At 43.6% G+C, this 16,724-nt stretch overlaps 1 protein-coding gene and 1 long non-coding RNA gene across 2 annotated transcripts in view; one reads left to right on the forward strand and one right to left on the reverse strand.

The window, feature by feature from the left end:
* Positions 1 to 7,046, reverse strand: part of SERINC5 (serine incorporator 5) — a 40,438-nt gene extending 33,392 nt beyond the window's left edge. The window contains exon 1 of the mRNA XM_054283801.1: positions 6,998 to 7,046. Coding sequence (XP_054139776.1) covers positions 6,998 to 7,024 — 27 coding nt within the window. The 5' untranslated portion in view covers positions 7,025 to 7,046. The remainder of the gene's footprint in view (positions 1 to 6,997) is intronic.
* A 277-nt stretch (positions 7,047 to 7,323) lies between these two features.
* Positions 7,324 to 16,145, forward strand: LOC128943725 (uncharacterized). Its single transcript, XR_008483758.1, has 3 exons — positions 7,324 to 7,906; positions 12,510 to 12,797; positions 15,054 to 16,145. It is a non-coding gene; the product is annotated as an uncharacterized LOC128943725 (long non-coding RNA).
* Positions 16,146 to 16,724: the final 579 nt, after the last annotated feature.

A 16,724-nucleotide genomic window follows, 5' to 3' on the forward strand; every position in this document is an offset into this window, starting at 1 on the left:
CTCACAGGGTATTGTATCACCCATCTCCTCTACTGAGCTATTTTCCATTAGCACAGACGATCTGGATTTGACAGCAGTATGAGGAAAACTGTCCATCCCTGTGGTTACTTAAATCTGACACTGAAAAGTTAAAAAACCCCTACCTTCTAATTTGTCTGCTACAGTTTCCCAGGCACTGGTTCCTGGTGAGGCTTTCTTTACTAGCTTAGACAACCTTTTAATTTCCTGGTCTTTTCTCCCTGCTCATCAGACAAGGAAACCAAAACATTTATCCTCAGTCTCATTTGAAGACTTTAAGACTTCTCCTCCCAGCACTGAAGTTTTGCAGGGTGTTTTTTCTCCCCAAAAATTTCAATTTTACCCAGTCCCTCGTAGAAAACCATGGTAGTCCGATGGCAAGGAGTCCATCAAGTCACCTGACTCCTCTCTCCAGCATACAGCCACAAAGAGGTGGACTCAGCCTTGCAGCACCCAACACACAAGGTGGCCAACCAGCTACATGGCTGCACTTAAAAAGTTGTATTTTTGCCATACAGGTTACGTCTACTTCAATAGGAGTCTCTGCTTCACCAGTCCTTTCATCCGCCCATTGCTTCTGAGAGCAATTTTAAATATCCTCTCAAGTCAGACCTGATCCTAAATTTCCTTTGCATTGATCCCTGGACATTCTTCACTGAGAGCAACCTCTGTTGGGTGACAGGTTCAGCTGTCCTTTCCTATAATTTCACAGTTTTCTCATCTGCAGGTAGTTTAAGCTCATGCTGCAGACACTTCTCAGACTTTCACAGCAGAGGAGACAGTAACCGAGCAACTAAAACATGAAAGAGAAGTGAGCAGTGCCTAAGTCTCACAACTCGGGCCATCACTTCATACAGAGAGCAGATTTTCCCCAGGTTGGCTCTGATGCTCAAGACCTGGACTCTGTAGGCAGGACGGCACATGGTAAAACATGGTACACCACCAGGTACAGAGAACAAAATGCAGAGCAGTAACTGCCCAAGTCCATGTACCACTGGAGTGAAGAAGCAGTTAAAATGAAATTTTCATATGCATTGATTTAAAAGCACATAGCTGGAACAGCTGCTTTGCTTTTGAATAAACAGCCTTGAGCTGTTTCACAAACATGCTGAGTCTTTAAAAGATGGTTTCAGTACTGAGTCTAAGAGGACTTTAGGGTGAGGAGTAAAAAAAGAAAAAAAAAGACATTAACACTTTGTACAAAGAGACAAAAGCCAATAAACTCGTGCAAACCCACAACTCTTGCTCATCCCTTCATATTAAAAAAAATCCTACTTGTTCAAAGCATTGCTAAAGGTGTTTCAGTTTACATCAACGTCACAACATTCACACACTATTCCTGAGAGGCAGGTTCAAAGTGGAGCCTGCTCACAACCTGACATTGCTTCTTGATGAGCATTTTTAAATATAATGCCTACATCTTCCTGATATAGGAAGTACTCCTGAGCCATTGTTTTGCCAGTGACAGTAATAAGCCAAGAGAAAAACCCTTGAGACAGGTCTTTCCAGAAAACATGAAGAACAGTTCCTGTTAAAACTCAGGTTGATATATTTTAGATCAGTGCTACTGGGCAGAAAGAAGAGCAAAATTTTATATGCTTAGACTGTTAACTTTTATATGCTTAAGTACTTGAGCACACACCATCTTTAATTGCTGGAATATCAATTACTAAACTGCAAACACTAGTTCCTGCGTAGCTACCACTAATCAAAATGATGATGAGATGGCAGGTGTACAGAGCCACCTCCCCCACATTCCATCACAGGCACACCCTGCAGTCCCCCCAGCTTTGGGCGGCGCAGCGCCTCACTCCCTCACGCTGTAACATGCTGATGCTGGAGCTTATTTCATGGGTAACTTAACAAGGCAGCAGGTCAAATCCCAACGACAGAGTGGTCAGCTGCAGACTAAACATCTTGGAGGGCGGGCATTCAATATGCTAAGACCTATTAGGGCCTGCACCCTAATGGTGGAGAAAGAAATGGAAGCACCACTGACTGAGGTCCTTGAAAGGGACACAGGAAGCAACCTCAGGTCCAAGCATCTTCACATGGCTAACTTGAGAACACCATGCAGCCTCAGCATGTGTCTGGGATGAGAGCAGCCACCACTAGCTCCAACGAGACCTACAGCTTCCACCGCAGTCACAGCTCAGCCTTTCATCCCTGAATTAAGTAGGTTTTGTACCTACAACTGCGAGCGCTTCCATGGCAATGAAAGCTCCAGGAACAGGAAAAGCACATCCTGGAACAACCACACTTGCAAAAACTAAAATAAAACTAGCCGTAGTGTTTAGATCCTTCGGCAGAAAAACAGAAAAATACCCCCTTGCCCTTAAAAGTGAAGGCCCTGCTCTTATACTGCCTTCACCCCACAGCTCTAGAGCTATAGGTATTTAAGGCATTTCTTTAGCCCCACAATACAGCCAACTCATGGGATGCAAGGGAAAAAGTCTAAGAAAATAAGAAGCAATTGGAAATCAGGCAAAAATGAGACAGACTGTCTTCTCCCTCTTATGCAGTGACAGGGAAAGGATTCCAACCTAGAAATGCAATGTCAAATGATACAACACTAACAGGATCTCCCCATCTTTTGGTCACTTTTCCTTCCCATTTTGATCAGTTTTGAATCCAGCAGTAAATTTTATCCTGCTACGGCAGGCAGATGAAACCTCCAAGATAAGTTTTTAAAGTTTCCTGGAAAAGAGGCAAAAGGTTTATTAGGGGAAAAAATGATCTCTCAACCCTAACCAAGAAAAAGGTTGCAATGCAACTTCATATTTATTAGAAAGGGAATCAGCTGAGAGACCATCCTCAATGGACAAAGCTGCAGGAAATCAGGCTTTGCTAATTCAATTATTCAGGAAACCATTTATTTAAAGCAACAACTCCATGTTTCTGCAAACAGGGAAAACAGTCCTTCACCAGGCTTTTTTTCCTAACATACTGGAGTACACCGCAATACCCTGCATCTGACCTCAGACAGCTAGTTTCACCTTCTATCATAATTAATAAACAGCAGTGGCAGAGGTGTGGAAATACCTGCAGCTAAATGTTCAGGTCAAACACACCAAACACACCCCTGGCACCTAGGAAGACCATTTGCAGAACAAGAGATAGCATTTTTGGGAGCACCGTGTGGAGTGAAGCCAGGATCACCACCGCACCATCCCTCAGCACTGTGGTACATCACACTACACATACGTCTGCGATGCTCCTGTGACCTCAGAGGACGCAAATCTGGATGAGGGTGACAGAACCACCCTTTTCACCATCTAATGAAAAGAGGAGACCATGGGGGACAGGACTGCAAGTCCCCTTCTCAACCTGCAGATGCAAACAGGCAGCACCAGAGAGGCAGGCAGTCCCGGAGTGCATAGGCATCTCCCTCCTCTCCCCAGAAGCTATGAGTCACAGAAGTCAAAAGATGGGCCAAGGTCAACCTTAAAAATATAGCAGTACTGTTTTTAACCCTTTTCTTTTTTTTTTTTTAAAAAACCCCATCAAAATTAGAATTCTGGGTAGAAAATGAAAACTTGATATTCTAACTTGTGGCGCATCTTTTATTTACTACCTGATATGATTTCTAAGCGCAGAACACTATTAAGGACGTCTCTCAAGACTTAACAGACCTACAAAAAGAGCTCCATCAGCTTGAACAGCTATCAGCTCTAACTGGAAAATTCATCTACTTGAACAACCCAGCTACAAGATACCATCCACCCAAAATGATTGTTAACGATCTAAATTACATTTATTTAACTCTGGAAAAAACATATTCATTGTAATAAAGACTTTCCGCAACAGCTGCTTTCTTTAACCATGATCTCAACTTTATTCTCTTGAGAATCACTAGTGAAGAAAAGCCAAGTAGAAAATCCAGTTTCCTGTCAATTTAAGCAGAGTTTTTATGTAATCAAAAGCATTGTGAAGGCCCAAGCCAAACTGTATTCTCACTGCATTCTAAAAATAAGTCCATCAATGAGACACAAGCAAAAGAAGAAACATATAGCAAGCTTATTACAGCTCAGAAATCTAAATATCACAATTATCTTCAAAGCAAGGTTGTACACTGCCCAGTAAAAAACAACTGCAGAAATTAAAGTTTATAAATGGCCAAATCAAAGTTTATAAATGGCCAAATTCCTTCAAAGTAAGTTTCCAGAGCCTACCTGGCAAGGATGCAAGTCACACAGTAATGTCCATTAATATAATTTTAAATAATTTCACAAATGCAAAATCAGCATAACTAAAGTACAGTCTGCAGTCTGGCATCCTGCCGCTACATCCTGTAACAACAGGAATCTGGGCTGCAAACCTAGATGCATTCATTCTGACAGGCATCATCAACTAGACATTTAGCATGGTCTGACTCAATAAAGTACTAATCACTCATCATCCACTTCGCACCAGGGAAATTTTTTTGAGTGGAAATTAACTGTCATGTTAACTCACAATAAAATTTTCATATCAGCTCCAGACAAATGGCAATTACACACAAATGACAACTGCACTTAAATAGCTCAGAAAGACAATACCAAAGTTCTCATTCAGCTCTAGGAAAGCACATCCAAAGACAGAGAGGCATGTATAAGATATCAACAAGGCAAAAATACTCGCCACAAAAAACTCCTCACACTACAGGACATCAAGCACATTAAACTACTGCATTTTAGGAAAAAATGAGGGACCTAGCATGAGAGTTGCTTAGTATAACTCTCGTAAAAGTTTCATCTTTCCTCAAGCACTTAATCTCTCTTTCTGGACACAGGGTTAACTTCATCTTCAGGGAAACATTGAAGGAGAGGCCAAATTCCTTCTTGATTTTCCAGCTTGATTAACAGTACCCACAAAATGCCTGAGGATGCTTGGATGAGACAGAATGAAGAACTTCCATCCCATTTGTTTTTCTTGTGTATTAATCATGTTATACAAACATGCCCTCATCAAGGCTGGAATAAATCAAGTAAAAAAGGCAAAGACTATTTTTAATTTTAAAAATGTGACACTGCATGCTAATGAAACATGGTTTATTCTGTTTATTATCATAGCCTGTAAAAAGGTTATCCATGCTGTGTTTGCTGGTGTAACTCCAGCAATACGTCCTATTTAGCATAGATAATTCTTACATCAAAAGTACTGCTTGAGCCAGCAGAATAAATGTCCCCCGAGATTTCTGGCACTATGATTACATCCACCTTAGGGCTTTCACTTCATCTTCAACAACACTGAGGAGTTCAGTTTATTTACAGACTCCAAAGTGACATTTCAGTGTCAATGAAACACATTATTATCAGGGATTACCCGACAGTGAAACACATTACGATCAGGGGTTACTACACAGGGTAGGGATGGAGGCTTTAAAAATGCCTCAAAGGTTGGTCATGCTAAAGCCATGCCATTCACTGAGCATCACAACCGTTTCATCCTCTTGGTAATTTAAATTACTTCGCCAGGAGCTACACCAAAAAAAGGCACAACGAAAATGCAAAAAGCCACGAGTCACTGTAGTAGCAGCACCTACTAACTTCACTTGTTGAGCTGCTCCACAACTTGTTTCACACCCTGCCAGAATGGTTATGAAGCAGCAGTCAGGGAGGCCCCTGCATTAAGAAGATCATTAGCAAATGTGGTTACTGCTGTCCTGCAGGTCCACAGGACTGTGTGGAGAGGCTCAGAGCAGCTCCCAGAGGGTAAGCAAGTGGATGCATGCTCAGCAATCCTCCTGTCCCACTGAAGACTGAAAGAACCACAGATAAAAGACCAAATCTACCCCAGGGTTTCAAACTACAGGAAAGACACAACATTTTTCCCAGGTGGCTCATAAAAAAGCAAGAGAATAATCAGAGCCTAAGGTGGGCAGAGTGAGCAAAGGAAAAGAAATATCAATAGTATTAGGACCACAAGGTACTTAAATATGTAAAACAAAAGAAATAAGCTCGCTGGCTAGTCTGCTGCAGACAGAAGTAGTAATGGGTTTCTATTGCAGAAACAGAGATTTATGAAAATTAACCACAAAATAAAGTGCCTGGGGAAGATGTCTAACATCATACCAGAGAGACAACTTTTAGGAACGGAGTCCTTCCCTTCAGTGCAACCAAGAAGGAGATCTGGAAAGGGCCTCACTACTGCCTATCTCCTCCAAGTCATGATCCTTCACCTGTGGAATTGATTTAAATGGGAAAACAGCTGTACCATGGTAAGATGAGGAGTTCTGAATTCCCACCCCATGGATACTGAACAGTGTAGGTCCTGCACCGCCCTCCATCACCACTTGCTCTCATCTCTCACTTCCTCTGCCAGCACCTGAATATGCTGAAACCTTCCACAAGCCGAATTTGAAGGAGTTTGTGGAAGGATCTGAGCACTGATAGGCATCCAGGGGCTATGAGATTAGTTAAGTGCATTCCAATTGTTATACCATGTGGTTCAAGAACTCCGCACCACCGGCAGCCAGTGGCCATCACCCAACCGCCTCCCGCAGCAGCTCAAAGGATCTGCAGCCCTTTGGGAACTGCTCCTTGCGGCGCAGGGCTTTGGGAAGGCCTCTCTCCCTGTCAGCACCTCCACCCGCATGCCGCTGCCCGCTCCCGCCCGTCCGCCCGTACCTCGGCACAGCCCGCGCCTCGGGACAGCTCCCTCTCGAAACACGAGCGGAGCCCACGCAGAAACTGGCCGAAACACCACTGTGGGCACTCGGAGAGCCTGCATACGCACCCCGGCTCGCTGCAGGGCTGCTTTTCCTCTACCGCGCCGGCGGCCCGGGGAGCCCGGCGCGCAGCCCGACACGGAGCCCGCCGAGCCGCGGCCGCTCGCAGCGCAGGGATGGCCCCTGCCCACCCCGGCCCCGCTGCCGCGGGGAGCGCCCACCGCCCTGCCCCGCCGGGACCCGGCTCCGCGGGACCGCGCTCCCCGCCGCGGCCGCGGGAATGCCCGGGAACGCCGCCCGCCCCACACCTGCCGCGCTCCCCGAGCCCACCTGGCCGGCGCAGCAGCGGGCGGACATGCTGGCGGAGCGGGCCAACGCGGCTCCCCAGCCGCTCCCGCATGCAGGAGAGCACAACGCTGGGAGGTCCTCGGCTGGGCAGGGCTGGGATGTCCTGGGATGGGATGGGCAGGGCAGCCCGGGGCGCCGCGGGCGGGCGGAGCGGCACCGCCTCTGCCCCGCTGCCGGCCCGGCCCCGCCGCCCGGCTTCCGCTGTCGTCAGCCGGCTGTGGGCTCCGCCGCCGCCGCCCGGGCCCGCCGGAGCCGCCGAGCTGCGCTGCGAGCGGGACCAGCCTCGGCGGGCTGTCCTGCTCGCCAGGACACTGCTGACACCGCCTGCCTGCTAGTATACTTACTAAAACACCTGGTTTTCAGTAGCTGAGATCTAATAAATTCAGTGAGTTAAATTAATTTAAACGTGCGTGTCTTACGAGGCCGGGCATGGAATTGAAGTTTAACGCTGTAGTGCACCAGCCCCGGTGCAAGCCGCTTTCTCACGGCCGGCACACACGCCCGTTCCTGCGTGGAAAAGTCAGGTTTGTTCCAAGGAGAGCTGTGAGGCCGTGCTTTCCTAACAGGAGCTGAGACCTTTCGCCGATGTTTCCCAAATACTTCCTCCAGTCTCCAGCTAAGAATCCTGAGCAGCACTAGGCAGTAGCCAAGGATTTCTCAGCTTCCCATGTGATGACAGGAACTTCCAAAGCCAAATTCAGATATGACAGGCGTCATCATATCAGATTAGTGTGTCTTTACAAACACACTACTTGTAGAGAAGGCCAGAAATAAGTAGATAATGAAATAACGAGAAAACCCATTAATTTTAGAAGGCTTTACTAATTGATGCAGGCAGCTGTTCAGCCAATGTCGCGCTAAACTCCTGAACTTTGTGAAGACTTTATAGAGGTATGAATATTATCTTCTCTGCCCAGGGCAGACTTAAAGCTAATTTTAATGATAATGTATGTTCTAAAGGAAGGCTGCATATTAAGGAGATGTGTTGTAGATGGATATGGGAAAGTCTATGTTATGAACAAAAATTCAGTTGATTTTTTTCTGTGAGAAAAAAGTTACCACTACTGCTGGGCTGCTGCCTGTGTTATGGTAATTACCGGTCGTTGTCGTTAATGGTTGTTTTTGTATTAGTAAAAGCCCTGGCTAGGGCGAGGTAATGACCCTTCTCTGAGACAGTGAAGGGTGGGGACCTTCCCGAACAGTGAGGAGAAGAGACCTGGAGGGGGGGGGGGTTATGCAAAGTGACTCCAGGACCAGCATGCATTGTGGGATCCCCAACTCCAAACCCACGGAGAAAACCACAAAAACAACGAGCCACCTAAGAGTTGAGAGACTGGAGTGATGTCTGGACATGAGGAGCCGAGTGCTGAGCCTGCAGAGGTGCGGAACACTTTCGGAGCCTCTCGCCCTGCCCTTGGGAGTAGCCCCCGGAGATGAGGGCCTGCTAAAACAGCCGGCATAAGCAGTAATATTTGGCGGGGATTTCCACGCCCTAAAGGCTCTTCCTGGGATTGGAGCCCTGAGCGCTGCCCCTGGTGGACAGAGCTGTGCATGTCCTTCTCCTCTGAGTTGCCCTGGGAGGCAACAGGACGCTGCAGATCCCTCAAGTTGCCCAATCCTGAGCTGATCGCTTTTAATAAAGGCATTGAAAAAGGAGAAAAGGTCTCTTGGCCCTGTTTATTTCAGTCTATACTTCCACAGGACTCCTCTGTCTCCTTTGTGGAGACTAAACTGTAGCGACAGGAATTTTCCACACAGATAGGAACTACTACTGTAATGCTATGAAAAGTAGAAATTAAGGACTCTCTGGAAGGACCCTGGTCTTGACTGCTCTCTGTGTGTGTGTGTGCACGTGCTGTAATATTTAAAATAACTATTTTAAACTCTATTTCTAGTCCTAACTGCTCTTATTTTAGGAATTCAGTGCAACTAAAAGCTATTATCCTGAATAGGAGTACGTATGTGTAGATAATGTAGCAACACTTACCAAGGAAACTGGGATGGATTGCACGATGTAAAACCCCTTCCTCTTTCCTCATGTATTCAAACAAACGGATTTGATGCTTCAGGAAGTGGATCACATGATGAATCAGCATTTCATAATTTGGTGTTACACTAGGGACTGAGGAGACCCATTACCGTAGTGGTACAGTTAATAAAAACCAGATATGTACTTTGTTTTTAGTGGTGCTCCAAAAACTGCATATACTCAGCCAGAGACAAGGTATTTACCAGTCTTACAAGATTAATTCTGTCAACCAGATGGTTGTTAAACTGAAAAGCACATCAGTGGGCATCTGAGAGGACCTCAGCGCAGTTCAGGCTGATGTGGCTGATGCTCATGCTTTGTGGCAGCAGCAAAAGTCCCAGCCTCAGGTGAGGACTCCTGGAGCCAGGGCTGGGGCTGGGGACTCAGTACACCTTCTTTGATTTGCAGCTCCTTTCCCCAGAAGCTGCAGAGATAGACTCAAGAATTGAACAAGGATCAGGGAAGCAGCATGACCGGCCAACAGGCAGTGGAAAACCACTGGTGTGTTTAACTTTGAAACACAGCTTCTCAAAGAATGTGGTTAAGACATGGGAACACAAGCATCACAGAATAGTGAAAACTCAGCAAAACTGCAATCATCTTCTATTTCTGTTCCAGACTTTTTGTACAATTGCAAGAAGCTGTCTGGTCAGGCTTTGTTAAATTTCCACATCTGTAAAATCAACTCAAAAGATGAAGTAGAATTTGAGGTTTAATTTAAAAATGAAGCTGCCTTACAAAGAGAGACTGGTGAAGGTGATGTATGGGCATGGTGGAAGACTTTGGGGGCTGTACCACACATCAGCATGTCTGCAATAGCAACAAGTATTCACTGCATGGGGAGCACCATTAATTCACTGTTTTGTGTAGATCTGTTAATGTCAACCAGTGCTGTTCTGAACAAACCCCGCCTCTGCACTGGGGAAAACAGCAGAGCTCTGTAATGGCTTTCCAATCAGTTAGAGCACCCTAGAGCTCTGGGATGTGTGCCTTGGCTTTTTCAGTAAAAATTCATCACCAGAAAGGCTTGGACTTCCCTGCTGTGTTGCTGGCAAACATTACGCAGACTAATAACAAAGCAGTGTGCAGATGTTATTACATGGAAAGGACTGTCATTCTCAAGCTATCAGTGCATTTAGAATAAGGTTTATCCATCAAATATACATTCTAAAATCAGAGAAGGGTGATCTGATTTACTGGGCGGAAATCTTCAACCAGTAGGAATTCCTGCCTCAAAATCTTCCTTTTGGCACGGGGCCTCTTTGAGGAGATGCTAATTCTGATTTAGGCCTTTCAAGTGACTGCTTCACTGGGGAATTCACTGCTTCACTGGGGAAAGGCAAGATGCCTTGGTCTAGCTTTGTATGGGGAATTTTATGCACACAGACTTACAGAGTTCTAGTAAGTCAGGAAGAAGGGAAGCATGGAGTGTCCCCACAGGACAAAAGACAGCCAAGGAGTTCCCAAGAACTGACTTAAAACTGTGATCTCCAGGTGCCAGGGAACAAAGGAAGGAAAGCACTGGGTTAGGAGCTGTAACCATGGGGCAATTCTCAGGAAAACCCTTGGTTAGAAGCCAGTTGTGCCCTGGGAGCAAACCATTCTCCTCACCAGAATGTGCACAGGTGGAGCAGCAGCACCTGAAGCCCTTGAAGATGTCGCTTTTAGGCAGCCCACAAGGTAGCCAACCCATTTTTAGACATACTGGTGACCTCTGGCACATCAGCTTTGCTCAGGTCACTGAGACAGGCATTATTGCCCTCAGATGCCAACTACAGTTTCACCTGCAGGTGTTGCACCTTTACACATATCTGCTTTACTCTTGCCCCACTCATTGCTATGGACTGTTGTTGCAGAAGCAGAGGTACTCACCATCCTCCTTCACTGTGAGAAGAATGCACTGCCTCTGCAGAGAACTCAAAAGATGTTTGTGGTGAGGCAGAAAGCTTTTTGGCATAGCACAGGGAAATCATAACTTACCAGGAATGCTCAAAGACTCTCTGCTTCCTCAGTATGAACCAGCTCTGTGTATTTTAGGATAAGAATATTAGGAATTGCATTGTTCTCATCTTCTGAGATAAAGCTACAATTCAGAATGATGTTTTCAGTATTATGTAATTTCAATTTTTCTCAGTAATTAAACAGTTTTGGTTTGTGTCAACTGGCAAAATGAAGAGCACAAAATGTGCGCATCCAATGAGAAGGAGAAATACACCATTTGGCTGTTTTTCAGGTGAAATGAAATATGGCAATTTTCTTCCAAATGTGTATGCAAGCAGAAGGAAAACAAAACCACATTGTTACATGTTGTGGTGGTCACTTCTGTAAATTTAGAATTTCTATGCCTGTTAAAACAAAAAAGGCTTGAAATTGCTTTTTAAGAAAATGTGTATTCTGCTTGAGCCTAGTAGTTAAGAAACCAGACAAAAACATGGTTATGGGAAGGAAAAGAAATGTCTACGCGTGTGCACACACATGTTCTGGGAACCACAATAGATTCCCAATGGGAATTCTGACACAGCCAACAACCTTACTGTTTGCTACAGTTGTTTCCTGTGGAAAAGATATTGCAGTACAGGGAAGCACTGCACAGGTATGATCAGACAGCAGAAATAACTTATCACCTGTAGTTTTACTTGTGTGTCATTGCAAGACCATCTGTGTCATGCAGTCTAGGTGGCTAAATACCATAATAAAGTAACATCTTTCTCCATTTGTTCCTAAGTGTGCACCAGTATCTGGATTATGGATCACATCTCCTCACATTCTTGTAGGTAGCCAAGGGTTTCCAGAAGCCCTGTCCTTTGGACACCTTCCAAAAGCCAGCATACCCTAGTGTGAAAAATGCATGTTATGTGATTGGCTCTTTGCAAATATTAAAATGAACACTATATGTGTTATGTTGGAAAGTTATGCTGTGTTAATCTATTTTAAGTAGTGCTGTGTTAATCTGTTTTAAGGAGTGTGGTAAATATAATTTTTAGGCTATAGCATAATATTAAAATAGAAACTATGTTATGTAAGATACTTTTTGTAACTAGCTCAAGGAATGGAAGAGATAATCAAGGAATTCTTTGGATTCTCCTATTTGGGTAGGGATAACAGCAACAGACACAGAGATCCCAAGAGAAGAATTATTGTCTCCTTATCAGGAAAGCTCAGACTCTGAGGAACCAAGAAGGTTGATTTACAAGATGGTGGGGGGGAGCTGAAATTAAGCAGAAACACCCTAGTTTGAAAGGAATGTTTGAATCATGTATGAGATATATGAATATGCAGTAGGCCATTACTTTTAAGGAGTTATTCTTTGATAGCAAGGGGTTCTTTTTGGCGGAGTGCCAGGCACCCAGACATCCGTAATTTTTTGCTTTTTATTGTCTCTTATTGTCCTAGTTTTTATTACTATTTTCAATACTATTAAGCTTCTAAAATTTTAACAAAAGTGAATGGTGTTTTTCACACCAGGAATCATGCCAGGAGCAGCTGGAGCAGCACAGTATGTCCAAGCTGTGGGCCTGAGAAAAAGAAAGTTGGATTATCCCAGTACTTGTTACTAATGTGGCTGGATGATCACCCTTATGACTGTGTGTGGAGGCTGGGGAGGCAGAGTGAGCAACCACCACAGCAACCCAAGGATCTGCCGGCACAAGGCAAGAGCAGCCCGCAACTATAAATGCCTGAGGAGGAGTGATCACAGACACTATCAGTGCACGTGGGGCGCGACACACAAATGTAACTTCCCCTTTCAGAACAGTGAGTTGGTCATAATGCTAAATGGTGGTATCTTCCTCTGTGTTTTTATTAGTGTTTTGTGATTCACACAAAATATATATTCTGGCTGGTAGCAGTTATTGATTTCTAAAAAAATTATCCATGTATTTAAGTATTCAGATTTGGTTAGATTCTGGTCAAATGAAACTTGCTGGACTTGAAAGAAAGACTTGGTTTTTTGAGAATGATAGTTTAATAAACTGGTTCGTTAGCAGTTTTTCCACTCCAGTGTTAATTTAGAATGGATTAAGATCTGCATTGTCTACTAAGGAAATGCATAAATGACCCCTTTCTGAGGGAGTTAATTTTTGTAAGGTAAGCACAGAAGTGGGGCATTGCACAGGTTTGCACTGAACTCCCCAGTGTTGCATCTGCATGCTCTTCATTGCCCCTTTTTAGCACAATGCCATGAAATGCCACTTACAAATGTTATTTTTTCTAAGCCCCTTGCCTCTGGATGCAGTGCAACATTTCCTTCCTACTCAGCATTTCATTACATGACATCTCAGATTTTCAATCACAACTAATTCCTTCACCTTAGAAACAAGTGACATGGACATTTAACTTAGGTGATGCTGGGGAAACAGTGTGCTGGGAGGAAAGGAGACTGCAGTGTACCCCAGCATATTTCACATTTCAGACACTCAGGTAACCAGCAGGGAGTCCGGTGCTGACTGGGGGGCACTGGTCAGCCTTACTGGACTTCATGAGTGACAGATGGAAGAAGGGAAGACTGATATCCCCCAGTCACCAGATAAGGTCAACATAAAGGTTCTTATTAAAGCAGCAGGAAGAGCTGAGCTGGTTGTAAATCAGAAATTCAACTCCTGCAGTTAAGTCTAATAGACTAAAATCAGTTTCTATGACCATATATAAAGCTGAAAAACATGGTGGCATTTTCTGGACTGCTGACTCCTTTGGGATGCTGATGTGGGAACACCAGAGGAACTTCCTGAACCTACAGGTAAATTTAGAGCAGCAAGAAGAGGACAGTTTTATATTTGTCACCTCTGTAGCAGACTTCTTCAGGATTGGCAGATTGCAATAACTGTTAATTATCTGTTAATTTTGACAGTGAATGTTTTCCTTAAAAAAAAAAAAAATCACAGATGACAAGTCCATGCAGGACAGCATAAATATTCTCTAAGTGCACCTGCCTACCACCTTGGCCCAAAGTGGAGATTTCCCCAAATCAAAGCACATAGCTTTGATACATACCTGTTGTGTAAATGAGCTGAGCATAACTATCAGTGCCAAAGGTACAAATCTTATGTGGTGGGCAATAAACCACACAGCAGTAATGCATTCTAATTAAGAGCAGAGTACGTCATCTCTTTCTTCCATCTCTGCAGATCATTCTGCTCATATCACAGTAATAAGTACTGTTACTATGAAGCTTTCTGGGCACAATTTGGGGTGTCAGAACAAGAAGAAATTATTACAATGCTAATGGTCTCTGTGCTGTTCACACAGCAAAACTCTCAAAAAAATATCCTTGTGCATGACCTGTAGCCCATGGATTTGATACTTTGGAAGGAAAAGACAGAACCCTCCCCCCCACTCTGTCCTTTTATTTGAAATTAGTTTTCAGAAAGAAATAAAGAGAAATTTTCTTAATAAGTTGCCAAAAAGAAAAAAAATATTGGAAACACCAGAATGGAACACAGAGATTATATGAGTCTAGTTCATGTAGCATCAAAGCTCTACTTAGGAAAACCTGAAAATGAGAAGTTTGCATTATGTGATGAAAAAGTTTGGCCAAATAGAGTTCTCTCACTATCAAGACCAGAGCTGCTTCAGGAATCTTCCTGGTAGTGGTGAACTACAGGAGGAGTCAGTCTAATTCCTAGAAGGTCTTCTGGAAGATTAGGATCAACAAATGTTTTCCTAGGCAGTGCTGTTTTGGAGTAAAAAGAGACTGAAGCCGTGCATGTCTTTTGCAGAGCCACTCACAGTACTGGATACCAGCAAGGTGTATGTCAAAATACAGCCTGCCAAAAGTGTTCAAAGCACTCAGTTTAGTTCTCTGAGAAGTTTTTCTGTCTCAACTTGATAAACCATATGCAGACCTATCTGTGGTTTATCCTGTAATTTTATTACAGGCTTGTGGAGAGAATAGCTTAACTCAGAGACAAAGCTGATGTATCTGAGTATAAAATGCAAGGGGGAGAAGAGGGATTAAAAGAAAAACAGACCAATGATAGCCTCTTTTGTAATGACCCTTTCCTTGTCTTGCAGGATCAAAAGGCCACAGGTGAAACCTGCTCTGTGAAAGAATCATTACACTGGAGCACATGGGGCACAAACATTTGTGCACCAGAAGAAATGGCTAAGTGAGCAGTGCACATGCAGTAATTCAAGAGAACAAGAACAGTAACAAAAACCAAGAATGACTGGTAAAAACAAAGAAATGGCAGTGCTGCCTGGAGCATATCAAGGCCACACTGTGTATAGAAAAATACCAAAAATGCAAAATAGTAACTGTGTAACAACTCAACTCTGAACCTTCTTTGCCAAAACAAAAAGGTTTCTGGGATCAGCATTGTCATTTATCAAGAACCATGGAAACAGAGAAGGATGTGATAGCTAGCAGTCCTTGTTCTCCATGCCACCACAAGTAATCCTGGCATCTACAAGAAAAGGAAATCAGTTTTGTTTAAAACACGGAGCACCTTTCTGTGTGCTCTGTGTGCACACCTTTCTGGTGTGCTCATACAATGCATTTTGCTCCATTTATTGTGGCAACAAAGTGGAAGAAGAAAACAACATTCTAGTTCCATTATAATTACGACATTCTTGCTTAATTACAAACAATACCAGTACAATGCACAGAAGACACTCAAATTCCATCAAGTCCCGAGGTAAAAGTTGTCATGTTTGCAAAGAGAATTGACCTTTTAGGAAGAAACAGCAGTAACTCATGATAAAAAGATGGTAAAAGCAGAAGACACATTGCAAGGCATTTACATTGTGTTCCTATTTGCTCAGGTGTGCAACTGAGAGTTTTGCACAAGCATGTAGACACATTGCATGTTCCAGACAAAACCTGCTTGATTGTTGTGGTTCTGAACAGAAGCTAAATATATTGCAGCAGCTGCATATTCAGTCAGTTGGTGTGATTAGAGACAGACTGTCAATGCTGAAGCGTGATTACCATGATATATAAAGCTTACAAACGAATCAAGTCACAAATTAAACAGTATTTAGATGACTAATTGTGTGACTGCATATTATATTCACCACAAGTCCCAAATATTTCTTCCAGAGTTCTGACCTGTCACAAAAGTTAAATCAAACCATCCAAAAGCCTGAGATTAAGGAAAAAAATGTTGTGCTGATCCTTTCTATCATCTTATCTTACTCTGTGATGCACATACATTTTATCTGTGTACACCATCACTAAGAGCAAGGCAGTTTTAGTCCCTGACACACGTAGCTTCACTCAGCTCCACTCAGCTGAACTCATCTGAAAACAAAACTCACTGCACACACCCATGGTATAGAAGAGGGCTCAACTGTACGCACAGAGCACAGTCCAAATTGCTGTGTGGGATCTGGAGGAAAACAGCTCCTGAACTTGTATCATAGAAAAAACAGCACTTTATGAGCTTCTCCTGTGGCATACACACGTACAAGACAATCTTGGTCACAAAATATCCTCCCACTTTATTTTGCCAATTGATAGGGGCAATTTAAAGAACACAGACACCAATGGAAAGAATGATCTTATTTTACTACAAGTATTAAGGCAACACAAAAGTAAAATGATACATTAAATAAAACAATAAGCTTACTACGTGCTTATTAGGAACGTAGCGTTAGGAACATGCAAAAATAAGCAAGGTAATGCACCTCAGCCTTACTACACAAGAGAAAGGGCAGTGATTTAGAAAGATGTATCACCAACTG

Source organism: Melozone crissalis, unplaced genomic scaffold (assembly GCF_028551555.1).
Source record: "Melozone crissalis strain CALT ecotype California unplaced genomic scaffold, PUWL_Pcris_2 ptg000005l_1, whole genome shotgun sequence".
NCBI classification, from domain to species: domain Eukaryota; kingdom Metazoa; phylum Chordata; class Aves; order Passeriformes; family Passerellidae; genus Melozone; species Melozone crissalis.